Source organism: Ascaphus truei, chromosome 2 (assembly GCF_040206685.1).
Source record: "Ascaphus truei isolate aAscTru1 chromosome 2, aAscTru1.hap1, whole genome shotgun sequence".
Lineage (NCBI taxonomy): Eukaryota > Metazoa > Chordata > Amphibia > Anura > Ascaphidae > Ascaphus > Ascaphus truei.
In genome coordinates, this window is record NC_134484.1 from 137533495 (window position 1) to 137547510 (window position 14016).

Sequence of the window (14016 nt, forward strand, 5' to 3'; positions counted from 1 at the left end):
AGAGGAGTTGGACGGCGAGAGCGAAGCAGGGCGCCAGAGTAGGTGGATGGCGGGAGGGAAGCAGGGCGCCAGAGGAGTTGGATGGCGGTAGTGAAGCAGGGTAGCAGAGTAGGTGGACGGCGGGAGCAAAGCAGGGCGCCAGAAGAGTTGGACGGCGAGAGCGAAGCAGGGCGCCAGAGGATTCGGACGGCGAGAGCAAAGCAGGGCGCCAGAGTAGGTGGATGGTGGGAGTGAAGCACGGTAGCAGAGGAGTTGGATGGACGGAGCGAAGCAGGGCGCCAGAGTAGAAGGAAGGCGGGAGCGAAGCAGGGCGCCAGAGGAGTTGGACGGCGAGAGCAAAGCAGGGCGCCAGAGTAGGTGGACGGCGAAAGCGAAACAGGGCGCCAGAGGAGTTGGACGGCAGGAGCAAAGCAGGGCGCCAGAGTAGGTGGATGGCGGGAGTGAAGCAGGGTAGCAGAGGAGTTGGATGGACGGAGCGAAGCAGGGCGCCAGAGTAGAAGGAAGGCGGGAGCGAAGCAGGGCGCCAGAGGAGTTGGACGGCGAGAGCAAAGCAGGGCGCCAGAGTAGGTGGACGGCGAGAGCGAAACAGGGCGCCAGAGGAGTTGGACGGCAGGAGCAAAGCAGGGCACCAGAGTAGGTGGATGGCGGGAGCGAAGCAGGGCGCCGGAGGAGTTGGACGGCGAGAGCAAAGCAGGGCGCCAGAGGAGTTGGATGGCGGGAGTGAAGCAGGGCGCCAGAGGAGTTGGATGGCGGGAGTGAAGCAGGGTAGCAGAGGAGTTGGATGGACGGAGCGAAGCAGGGCGCCAGAGTAGAAGGAAGGCGGGAGCGAAGCAGGGCGCCAGAGGAGTTGGACGGCGAGAGCAAAGCAGGGCGCCAGAGTAGGTGGACAGCGAGAGCGAAACAGGGCGCCAGAGGAGTTGGACGGCAGGAGCAAAGCAGGGCACCAGAGTAGGTGGATGGCGGGAGCGAAGCAGGGCGCCGGAGGAGTTGGACGGCGAGAGCAAAGCAGGGCGCCAGAGGAGTTGGATGGCGGGAGTGAAGCAGGGCGCCAGAGGAGTTAGATGGCGGGAGTGAAGCAGGGCGCCAGAGGAGTTGGATGGCGGGAGTGAAGCAGGGTAGCAGAGGAGTTGGACGGAGGGAGCGAAGCAGGGCGCCAGAGTAGAAGGATGGCGGGAGCGAAGCAGGGCGCCAGAGGAGTTGGACGGCGGGAGCAAAGCAGGGCGCCAGAGGAGTTGGATGGCGGGAGTGAAGCAGGGCGCCAGAGGAGTTGGATGGCGGGAGTGAAGCAGGGCACCAGAGGAGTTGGATGGCGGGAGTGAAGCAGGGCGCCAGAGTAGAAGGATGGCGGGAGCGAAGCAGGGCGCCAGAGGAGTTGGACGGCGGGAGCAAAGCAGGGCGCCAGAGGAGTTGGATGGCGGGAGTGAAGCAGGGCGCCAGAGGAGTTGGATGGCGGGAGCGAAGCAGGGCGCCAGAGGAGTTGGACGGCGGGAGTGAAGCAGGGCGCCAGAGGAGTTGGACGGCGGGAGCGAAGCAGGGCGCCAGAGGAGTTGGACGGCGGGAGAAGATGAGGAGGAAAGACGAGAGAGGATGAGGAAGGGGGGGTGAGAGAAAAAAAATGCAGTCAGAATTAACTGATACTTCTACACAGATTTATCTTTAAAAACATTTGTCATGTTCCGCTTTTTTTAAATGTTGAAAGATGCAAGTATTTTTACGTATTTGTATTGACAGAAAATATATATATTTTTTCATGTGATTTGAATTACATCAGGCGGGGGTCCCCTGACTAATAGCACGGATGAAAAGAGGGGTTCGACGTAAGAAGTTTGCTCACCCCTGCATTAGGTCACAATCCCAGTAGCACTGCTTTTGACACAAATATATATGTTGTGGTGGGTTTGGGTTCTGAGCTTACAGGGACTGTGTGTAAGTGCAATAGCATCATGATCAGCAGTGCGACATTTAAAACCTTAAAGCAACAGTCCAAGCTGCATTATTTGTTCCCTGTAATATGTGCATCAATACAATGCACACAATTAGTAATTAGCTAAGTTGCCGATTAATCCGTTCTCCTGTGATCGAATAGCGAAGATTCGTCTCTAGGGTTCACTAAATGACTGTCAGTGCAGCAGAAGAGGACCAAAGATGCAAAGTTCTGTGGGAAGGTCATGTGACCAAGCAGTCACTAGATACAATTGGTGCACTGCTAGAGAGAGGGCAGGGCTCAAAAAGGGGTGTGCCAGAGACTGTTTCAGAAGCGGAAGGGGATGTAACTTTGTAAAAGGTTGCTATAGAAACAAAAAATGCTTGTTACATTATATGTTACAAATGTCATTCAGACTTATTTTTAAAAAATGCTACACATTATCTCATAGTACAGATCTGATTTATTAAAAAACACACGCATGTAGGATATTGCTTGGTCTGCAGCTTTAAGCTGCCCTTATGACGTTCTCTGTACATCGTGCACCAAGGTCCCTTACATCAGGGGTCCCCAACCCCTGGGCCTGTTAGGAACAGGGCTGCACAGCAGGAGGTGAGCGGTGGGCGAGCGAGCAAAGCTTCATCTGTATTTACAGCCGCTCCCCATCGCTCGCATTACCGCCTGAGCCCCGCCTCCTGTCAGATCAGCGGCGGCATTAGATTCTCATAGGAGCGCGAACCCTACTGTAAACTGCACATGCGAGGGATCTAGGTTGCGCGCCCCTCAAGAAAAGTCAGAATCCGACCCTTATTTTGGTCCGCGGCTCTTTCCCGTACTGCGCACTTGTCTCAGTCACAGTTGTGGTAAGCCCACAAGCTAACCCTAGCCAAAATGAAGGAAAACAAGCTCAGGGCTCCCACTGATTCTGCATTATGGTGAGTTGTATAATTATTTCATTATATATGACAATGTAATAATAGAAATAAAGTGCACAATAAAATTAATGCGCTTGAATCATCCTGAAACCGCCCCCCACACCCCCCCCGGTCCGTGTAAAAATTGTCTTCCACAAAACCAGTCCCTGGTGCCGGAAAGGTTGGGGACCGCTGCCTTATATCATAAAGGGAACGTCATGCTGCGTTTGCCAGTTTTGTGCGGAGAGATCGTATTAACTGCTCCATGGCTCCCTCCACTGCCACTCAACATCACTGGGGACCGGTTGCTACCACGTGATTGCTACCCCAAGTGATCATGCCATTGTGATCCAATAAGACCGGCAACACTCGGGCAGCTGCAGCGAAAGGGTTCATCAATCACCCCTAAAGGGGATAAGCGACAAGAATTAACGGTTAACAAAACCAATCAGCGATACTCTCACCAAGATATTGGTATAAGATTAAAAAAAAATGCATCTGGGAGGACAGAGAGGGGGTGGTGGGAATTAAAGGCTCGTTAGTAGAAATGAGAAACTATTACAGATAAACTGCAAACATTCTGAAGTGTGGGGGTATTTAATCACTACAATTAATTGCTCAAATGGTTAATAAGGGATAATGTCTATCAAAAAATATTTTTAAATGTTCCTTTGTTGGGTAATTTTACATAGTGCAAATGTATTACTGATTTTTGGGATAATCTTTGTTAAAGCCCCAGTCACACTTAACTATATACAGGCATACCCCACATTAACGTACGCAACGGGTCCAGAGCATGTATGTAAGGCGAAAATGTACTTAAAGTGAAGCACTCCCTTTTTCCCACTTATCGTGTGCAATCGTCATATACGTGCATAACTGATGTAAATAACGCATTTGAAACAGGCTCTATAGTCTCCCCGCTTGTGCACAGCTTCGGTACAGGTAGGGAGCTGGTGTAGCTGTTCAGGACGTGCTGACAGGCGTGAGCTGCCATTTGCCTATTGGGTGATATGTCCTTACTCGCGAGTGTACTTAAATTGAGTGTCCTTAAACCGGGGTATGCCTGTATAGGGAATATAGGCAGATTCAGGATGAGGAGGGCGGGGAACTACAGTACATCATGTTAGGCAGAAGGCAGCTAAGCAAGTGATCAGATTTGCAAAGTCCCCACAAGCAGACGTAAAATTAGCGCAGCCAGGAAAAAAAGGGGGGGATAAACATTTCTTAAGAATATAAGTGAAAGGAATACCCCCTCCCCGGTCTTCACATCAGAAGCAGAGGGGAACACAAATATAAATGGAAAAGAGAAAACCATTTACAGAAGAGAAACTCCCAAGGGAACTTTCAAAACTGAACGTAAGTGGAGCCAGGCGTGGTACATCCAAGGCTATTAAAAGCGCTTAGGGGGTAATGGCAACACCATTAGCACATCAATGTAATCAATCACTAATAACAGGTGTCGTTCCAGATGACTGAATAAAAGCAAATGTAATCACACTAGACAAATATGGAATGAGGGGAAAAGCTGGTAACGAAATAAGTAGTGGGGACATTAATTGAAACCATGCTGAGAGAAGAAAGAATTGATGAATATCTAACATTCAGCAACTTACAGGATCGCAGACAGCCTGAATTGAATGGGGGAGGAGGGATGGGGGAAGAAAATCCTGTCAAACAAATCAGATTGTTTTTTTTACTTGGACAGCTAAGGTACAAGCGTAGCCAGGCTTATTGCTCCGGCAGGTACATTGGTGGGATATTATGTGATACACTGCATTATCAATGCCTTTAAAACCTATGGAAACTCTGTGATATTCTGCGTTATCAGTAGGTTCCAAAAAAAGTTGGCTATATCTGTAATAGATCAGGGTGGTGCAGTAAATGCAGCTTACATTTAGTTAGGCCTTTGGCACTGTCCCACATAACAGACTGATAAACAATTTGCAATGCTTGGAACTGGATTGTCATGTGGCTGAATGTATAAGACATTGGTTTAAGGATAGGCAACGCAGTGTTGGGGTCAAGGGAGTACATTCAGAGGAAGGGAAGATAACCAGAGGACTACTACCCCGGGGATCTGTACTGGCACTAATGCTCTTTAATATCTTTATTAATGACATTACACATGCCCTGGAAGGGAAAGTATGTCTTGATGCAGATGACACAAATATCTTCAACAGGGTGAACACAGGGGCAGTGAACAAATTGCTTACCGATTTAGAAGAGAGAAATGGTCAAGAGTGAGGCAACTGCAATTTAATGCCAAGAAGTACAGAATCATACAGATGGGTCCCAAAAGTACACAGGCAGAACGCCGAATAAATGGCACTATAATGTCAACCACTATAGAGAAAAGGGACCTGGGAATCAGTATTTCGGAGGGTTAAAAGTAAGCAAGAAACATAACAAAGCAATTGAGAAAGCCAGCTGGATGCTGGGTTGTATGGGGAAAGATATTAGTAGCAGAGAGAGATAGAGATGTCACTTTATATAAGAATGATAAGATCTCATCTGCAGTACAAAGTAAACCTACTGTGTGATACGGATTTTCGTTAATCTCCTCCTCTAAATCTAGTATTTTTCAGATGTTGTCAACATTACTACAACCCGTGGAGCCCGCCTGCGATAGCCCTGCAATCTCCTCTGCGCACGGCTGATTCAAAACAATGGGCGCTTCCCTTGCATTGTGTAGTGCGCTACGGACCTCAATAACGTTGGCTACATCTGTACATGTTCCACTAAGCTATTCTATGTGGAAGAAACAACAAGGATTTATTGCACATTTCAGCAACTACAAAACAACAAAGGTGTGACCAAGTCACAAAGATCCCTCTTATATGCACTCAATTTGTCAAAAAGAGAGTGTTAAATTAACAAATGGAATATAAATCTCTCTACATACGGCTGGCATGTGGTATGAGGCCCACAGATGAACTAGGGTGAGCAAAACATTGCTCCATACTGCAGTTAAAAACAAAAATAATAACATTTTAATGCAAAATCTGACAACGACCATAGTGACAATAATATACAGTGAGAGTAGACAGCCAAAATATTTATAAATGGATAAATTGAAAGGCGAATGGAAGCTTTAATGGTTCAATAGACACATTAGAAAAAATGTATTGGACGTCGCTGGTTGTATAAGCGCAGTGGAAGATGCTATGGAGTGAGCCCATAACCATTTAAATGTGGGAGGGGGTGAGCTTAAATTAGGAAGGAGGTTGCCACCCTCCAATCAGCCATGACTAGCTGGACAAGAATTGTAAAACATACTGGACACCTAACAAGCTCCTATTGAACCCCCAAAATGACCACAACATATATATAAGCATATGAGTGTCACAGAGGAGTGCTACTGAGCATGGCAATAAATATCTTCCACTCAGGGGAACTTGCCTGCTTGCAGTTTGGCTGTGACATCTCTAATACAGAGTGCTTTTCCTGGTAATGTACAGGTTAATAAAAGCTTCAGTCAGACTTAGAACTTTGCAACTAATATTGACAGATTTACTATAAATCATTCTTCCTGTTATTACACAGGTTATTAAGAATTTATATTAGCGTTAGGGACCCCTGATATGAGTTTCTGCCATGGCGTTGGCTCAGGGACTTACAACAATTTTGGCCAAAAATGTCAAACTAAAAGACCATTTTACTTATTAGATATTTATACATATATATTTAGGCACTGTACCGTGTATGAGTCTCACTGGATGTGCTAAAACTGAGCTTTGTCTGTGTTTTATGTTCTGTCTCTGGTTTTAAATGATGGTATCAGTTCAAGTTCTTTGGTAGTTCTAAATTCAATATACACAGGATCACACACATATACCAGATTTCGGGAAATCTGCAATTGCCCATATACAGAATGATCTTGTTTTTCTCACTTGAAACTACAATTTCAGTATATTTTATTTCACTGATAACACACCTCGTTAGTCCCATTCCCTTTCATATGTTACAGTATCTACCACCTTTCTGCCTCCTTAAACATACCAAGGACACATCCCTTATTCTAGCCTTCCCGCGACCCTGACTTTGTACAGTAGGTATCAGAGGGGCCGACTATACCACATTCCTGTCTATAGATAACAAATTGTGCCTCATTATTTCTACTCCTTAAATTCTATGGGCTCTTGTATTAATGACCCTCTCGACTTCTGGATAACTAGGCAACTGCATTTCTTTGCTAATTCTGTTAACTATTTAGATGCTAGCATCTAACTTAGCTTATACAGTTAGTTCATATCCAGACAATATGTCGCCTCTCTTGTTCAGAATGTGACATCATTCTATCTTCAATATCCATACAAAGATGGCACTAGACTGGATTCCAAGGATAACTAAATGACCAAGACGACCAAAAGTAAGATGGGAGAATGATATATAATATAATAATGTATTGAGATTTTTTTTTTTATTACATCTTTATAATTATTAAATAAAATTCCACTTTAAAAAAAAAAAAAATATATATATATATATATATAATAAAGTATATATATATATATATATATATATATATATATATATATATATATATATATAATAAAGTATATATATATATATATATATATATATATATATATATATATATATAATAAAGTGGAATTTTATTATATATAATATTCTGCCATAGTCCAAAACCAACTGACTTTAGGCAAATCCAGAACCAAAACCCGAAAAGAAAATGCAGAGGCAAAACCAAAACACCAGTCCAAGTGAATATCTCTATACCTCTAATTTAGTTATTAAGAATGTAAAATAGTTGTTCCCCAAGTGTCAAACATGACTACAACTAATACAGCTACTACAACTCTTTGTCAAACGCTATCTAAAAAACACACATTTTATGAGCGGCACAGTATTAGTTTGCAATCTTATGAATTACTTTGTGAGTCCACCGGTTTTGCAAATGCCAAGTACCAAGTCAAATAAATACCTTTTTGTGATACTCCAAAGCATCCAATTCACCTTGATTTAAAGCATTTGATCGTTTACGTTTCTGCCAGAAAAAAAGTGTACATAAAAATGATCAGCAGCCAAACATTTTGTTATATTTTTACAGCAAAAAATAGTGAAAGCTGAAGTGGTATGGGACAAAGATCCTACAGTTTTGGGGTTAAAAAAAAAAAGCATAAGCCTAACAACCCTTAATATAATCAACATGTGACAAAAGAACTAGTAAAGAAATCTAGACTAAATATGAAAGCTTTAGGCCACTGTTCAACATGTGAAACCACTTCCAGTGCTGGAGAAGAGTTCAGCTCTGTTATAATGAATGGGCCTAAAATCTTCTCCAGCACTGGGAAGCCTGCTTCACCAAAAAGGTAATTTGTCATGTTACTTATTAATGTGTCTCTACTTGTAAAGTAAAGCAGTAATCCCAGTTTAAATGTATTTAATTATACCCACTTCCATGGAACCAAGAAAGATACTGAAGCCAACTGAAGTATGTACTTGGAAATCCTTTCTTAGGCCGCGCTTATAGTGTGCGCGACGCGACGGATGACATCACCCATCACCGTCAGCAAAAGTTGTAATTCGCTTGCGGGCGACCAGGCAGCAATATATTTGTTTTGCCTTAGGCTGCACTTATGCCAGCAACAGGACGTCGCGGCAAAACAAATGCAGTCGCGCGCACTATAAGTGCGGCCTTAGACTCTTCTTCCATATACCACAGATAGCACAAACCTACTTCTCTGCTATGGTGCATTTTTGCGGCATAACAAAAGTCACATTCACGGTTTCCGTATCATACAACAGACATCAGAGAGCATAGTTGCAGATTCAGATAGGAAATAGTGTATGAACAACCTATTGCAATGATGTATTTCCTTCAGTGGGTTGAAATACCATGCATTAAATAACCTAGTAAGGGCACAGGACATTAAATATTTGTTGCCACAATTTCATCAGTTTATTTGCAGATCAATTGTTTTATATTTGATCATTATCTTGTAGGTTTATTGTTTAAATAGGTCTACTCTATGTTTATCAATAACACTCACACTTATACCAGATACCTAAGTATCCATAAGTTCATACAGTGAACGATTTGTTCCCCATGTGTCCTATTGATAAGGCCTATATCCTATCATTGTATAATATTAGATTTTGTTTTATCTTTTATGGTTGTTTTTAAACTTGTGTAGATTTGCAGTGTTTTTTTTATACCACTGTATATTTTTGAAGTGTACTGATTTGGGATCATACTCTTTTTTTTCCATCCGCTAGTTTGGAGGGTTGTTTGGGGTTATTGTGCTTTTTTGATCCCTGGTAATTGGTTTATTTTTTTTCTACCACATTAATAGTTTTCTTATAAATAATTGCTGGAGAAATGGGAGTAGTTTTTTTATTTTTTTTAATCAATTTACCATAATTGCCCTGGTGCAAAGTGTGGTCCCAAACTTCAAAGTCCACCTGCATAACATATTCCCAGCATCCCTGATAATGTATATACTATGCTTAGTAGGTTAAATAGTAAGTCACATCACTGCCACAGGAGCCAGCATTGACAAGTAGTGAGATGCTAAGGTACCTTTCTGACAGCCTTGCTATGGATGTTGGCACTGGTGCCCTGACATTGCATGTCGCTCTTCTCATGGTCAGAAGGTGCAGCAGAAGTCAGAGCAGGAGGTTGAGAGGAGATGTGAGGTTTGAGGATCAGGAACAAGTCCTCCCTGAAGCTGTAAAGCGCCTCAGTGGGACTGCGAGCATCCTGATGTGAGGGGGAGGTGGGAGCGGTGGGTAGCCCCCCTCCATGCTGGTACCACTTACTGAGCAGGGGGAGCTCATCCAGCAAGCAACCGGAGGGGCTCTTACATAGCACGGACATCACTGCCGCCTGCAGCAACAGCAGCGCAGGGACAAGGGGCTGTCCTGGGAGATCACAGTGTGCAGAAGAGGGGCTACTGGCTGCAAGGATATCATAACCAAAAGGGCTCCGTGTAAAACACACGTGTGTGGGCTGCGTGGAGAATAATGCAGTATTATGATTGATTAATTAATTACCCGCTGTATCTGCACCTGATATTGTACATGCATTGTATGTATGAGAAGCAATGCAAGCTTTAATGGGCGGGTGCTGCTGCTGGTTTGTTTTTAAAGAGACCCCTTCCTGTCCGTCTGCTATGTAATTCCCTCCTGCAGTTTGCTCTCCTTTTCCTCTCCTGACTGCAGCACATTGTTACGGGGCACGCCACCTAGTGGTCCTCGCTAATCACTGCAATGTGTTGGGAATTGTGCTTTAAAGCTGCAGTTCAGTCTTTTTTTATTTTTATTTTTTTACTTCATTAGTTTCATGTGGGCAATCTCTAATTACCTAAAGAACTGTATAGCTGCCGGTCAATTCGTTCTCCATGTATTGATAGGTCGAAATTTGGTGACATAATTAGTGAAGGGATCTGTTTATATTCTGCTTGTCTGTCAGTGGAAGCTCATGAATATTCATGAGCACTCCTGCACTGACATGTGCTAGAGGGAGGGCAGGGCTGACAAAGGGGTGTGCCAGGGCTTGTGACAGGACATGAAGGGGCAGTGCCTTAGCAAATGGCTGTTAAAATAGAATACAAGATTATTATAAAATCGTTTATTATATCTGTTCCAAACTCTTCCGATACCGGTGGTACGATCGGAGATCAAGGAACTACAAAACTCAGTCACAAAATTTATTTGGCAAAATAAAACACCACGGGTAAAAATGACAATTATGCAAAGATCCAGAGAGACCGGGGGCTTGGCGGTGCCGAGTTTGTTGGCATATTATAAAGCGGCCCAATTATGCCAAATTACCCAGTGGCATGGGAATCCAGATCTGAGACGGTGGGTGGCGCTGGAGAAAGAGGTCTGCGCCCCGCTTGAGATCAAAGACTTAATTTGGTACCCAAAATCTAGATTAAAAGACTTAAGGGACCCTCTGTCCTCCGTGCTCAATTCGTTGTCGGTCTGGGAGGCGGCTAAAAATAACCACTCATTAACCTCAAAACACACCTTAATGGCTCCTCTATATGGGAATCCAGATTTTGCTCCGGGGCTAGTCGGTAAAAACTTCACACTATGGCAAAATAGGGGGCTCCAACGACTAAAGGACCTGGAGGGGCATGACACCATCAAACCATATGATCTATTACAGTCAGACACTGGCATCCCCAACACAGAATTTCTTAGATACCTCCAGGTCCGGGCATTTTACACCAAACACGTAAACAGACCACCGCTAACCAATTTTGAGAAGCTCTGTGGTCGGGGCGCCGACACACGGGGACTCATCTCTGCTTTGTACAGGGTAGTGGTCGGTTCTGACAGTGACGGCCCACATAAACCCAGGTTCATGACACAATGGGAAACAGATTTGACAGGGCCACTAGAGGACGAGGACTGGACAGAGATTTTCAAGGCTGCGGCCAGTAGCTCGGTCTGTACAACATTAAAGTAGAACTCATATAAAGTACTAATGAGGTGGTACCTCACCCCAGTTAGACTGGCAAAATTCGCGACGGGAGCTTCCCCGCTTTGCCCCAGGCAGTGCGGGGAACAAGGGGTTCTGGTGCACATGCTGTGGTCTTGCCCACGACTCAGACCCGTGTGGATCCAAATTAGAGATTGGCTACAGAGGATCTTTTTGGGCCTCAAAATTCAGCTAGACCCGTGAGTGTTCCTATTAGGTATACCCACGAAAGAAGTGTCTAGATCAGGGAACAAATTAATTGCACACTTTGCTACGGCTATGAGGTGCGAGACCGCAGCACTGTGGAAGCAGAATGCAATGCCATCATTAGACAAAATTCGGAACAGAATTTGGTTTGTTTGCCAGATGGAAAAGTTGACACTGGCCCAAAGTTTCAAAAAGTCTGGTTGCCTTGGCTGGCACAGACGGACATCCCAGGGGTGAGCAATGTCTCCATCTGGCTTTGATAACAGCAGGTGAGTTCTCCTTGGATGGTAGACAGGAGCCGAAGTCGGTCGCACATGAGGGAGACAGTAGCCCTGCCACATGAGGTCGTTACAGCGGGTTCATTACCCTCCTCCCCACTACCCGGTGCCCCGTCGAAGAGGATGGGCGCGATACTAGATCTTCTGAATAGGAGCAGAGAATATCAAACGCTAGAGATACCTCCTCTGCCCCCCCCCCCTCGCTCCCCCTCCCCTCTCCCCCACCCCCCCTCCAACCCCCATACCTTCCTGTCTCCCCTCCCCCATGTCTGTATGAATGCTGTTTGTCCCACGGAACGCTTTTTACGACACACATGTGACAATTGTATGTTATATTCTGAAAAAAACAATAAACAGAATATTGAAAAAAAAAATAGAATACAAGAAAATTGGTCTTTCAAAGTTGTTTTTTTAAAAACAGAAAATGCTAAAAGTATTTTTTCTTACTACAGAACTGATTTATTAAAAAAAAACACATGCAGGATATTGCCTGAACTGCAGCTTTAAATTGATTATTGAAGTGAAATTTCTTTAGCAAAGTTCATGTGTTGATTGGAGACGGAAGTGACATCACTCCTGGCAGAAGAGGCCGTCAGTGTTGCCAGCTTCCACCAGGAGTCAGTCAGTCTGTCTCTCAGTCAGTCAGTCAGTCTCTCAGTCAGTCAGTCAGTCTCTCAGTCAGTCAGTCAGTCTCTCAGTCAGTCAGTCAGTCTCTCAGTCAGTCAGTCAGTCAGTCAGTCAGTCAGTCAGTCTCTCAGTCAGTCAGTCAGTCAGTCAGTCAGTCAGTCAGTCAGTCAGTCTCTCTCTCTCTCTCTCTCTCTCTCTCTCTCTCTCTCTCTCTCTCTCTCTCTCTCTCTCTCTCTCTCTCTCTCTCCTTTTAAAAACAAAGCGCAGACGCACACACACACACACGAGGAATTCACAGTTAGTATACATATAGAAGTGCAAATAGCTCAAACAAGATGTGTGCCGAGCACGCACGTTCTAAGTCAAACTTCTTTGCGTTTTGTCACTGAAATTGTGTTTTGTTTTTTAATTAAAAAAATTACCATCACATACACTTTTTTCTCTCTTTATTTTATGTTGAAGTGGGTCATTAACAAGGAAAATAAAGAAAGAGAGCCATAGGGCTTCACACCCAAGATTGTCCTAAATAATGGGAAACTGTAGGTTTGGAAACGAGAAATTATAATATATTGTATTTTTAAGAAAGTTACCCCGTTTCTCAGAATACTGAATATGGACCTGTCATTGGAGGAGATACTTAGTCACAGAATTTAATATAGTAAGAAGCTAATGCACAGTCAACAAAGCAGTACAGTTGGATGGTATGCCATGGCCAGCACACATTTTTGTGCATTTGTCCCATAATTCTTCTTCCTCTATGCTTTACCAATTGTTTTCAAAATGATGTTGCAGTTTCTGATGGAACATATTTGTACATAAATTCTAAGCTCATTAATGCCACATTTATTGGAAGTCTTATTCAAACAGTTGCAATAGACGTGGGCCCACATTCACTAACGGGTGCTAAACCTTAGCACACCTCCCATTAATTGGAAAGGGACTTAAGGCATGCTAAAGCTTAGCACCCTTTAGTGAATCTGGGCCTTAAGGGTTCTAGTGGAAAAGTCAGGGATACAGAGGGAAACCCAATAATATGCACTTTTCAAATTATATTATATTTTACATCGACTCATAACTTAAAGTCAAACACAGAGCTTCTCATACTTCCTTCCAAGCCTGGCCCTACTGCCCCCTTCTCCATTACTATTGGCAGCACTATTATACACCCAGTATCACAAGCACTCTGCCTAGGTGTCACATTTGACTCCTCCCTCACATTCTTCTCTCACATTCACAATATAGCTAAAACATGTTGATTTTTCCTTGGTAAAAAACGGAGGGTTCAGGGCTCTACGGATTTAAAGAATTTATTATCTCAAATACACAACGTTTCAACCATCAAAAAGTGGTCTTTCTCAAGTGAAGATAGCATACATAATAAAATGTCCAACATATATAGCCCCCAACCCAGGTGAAGATACTTAAAAACATCCGGTAACTCCCCAGTGAAATGTCTCAGTCCATGGTGCATTGTGCTCGCATGCTCACATCCGGGTCTTCGTCGTCTTCAAATGACGTCATCTGTAGGCGGTCCCGCCTCCCAGTGAGTCCTGTAGACTCCACATCAGGGGATCTTGGTATCCCTTCAAATGCGCAAGCGCTCATCACGGT

General features: G+C 44.2%; 1 protein-coding gene across 3 annotated transcripts in view; it reads right to left on the bottom strand.

The window, feature by feature from the left end:
* The window catches only part of METTL4 (methyltransferase 4, N6-adenosine), a 75579-nt gene extending 65579 nt beyond the window's left edge, over positions 1-10000 (bottom strand). For all 3 annotated transcript variants that reach the window (XM_075585262.1, XM_075585260.1, XM_075585261.1), the window contains exons 1-2: positions 9386-10000; positions 7787-7849 (exon numbers count right to left, since the gene is read on the bottom strand). In XM_075585262.1, the coding sequence (XP_075441377.1) occupies positions 7787-7849; positions 9386-9682 (360 nt within the window). In that variant the 5' untranslated portion in view covers positions 9683-10000. The remainder of the gene's footprint in view (positions 1-7786; positions 7850-9385) is intronic.
* Positions 10001-14016: the final 4016 nt, after the last annotated feature.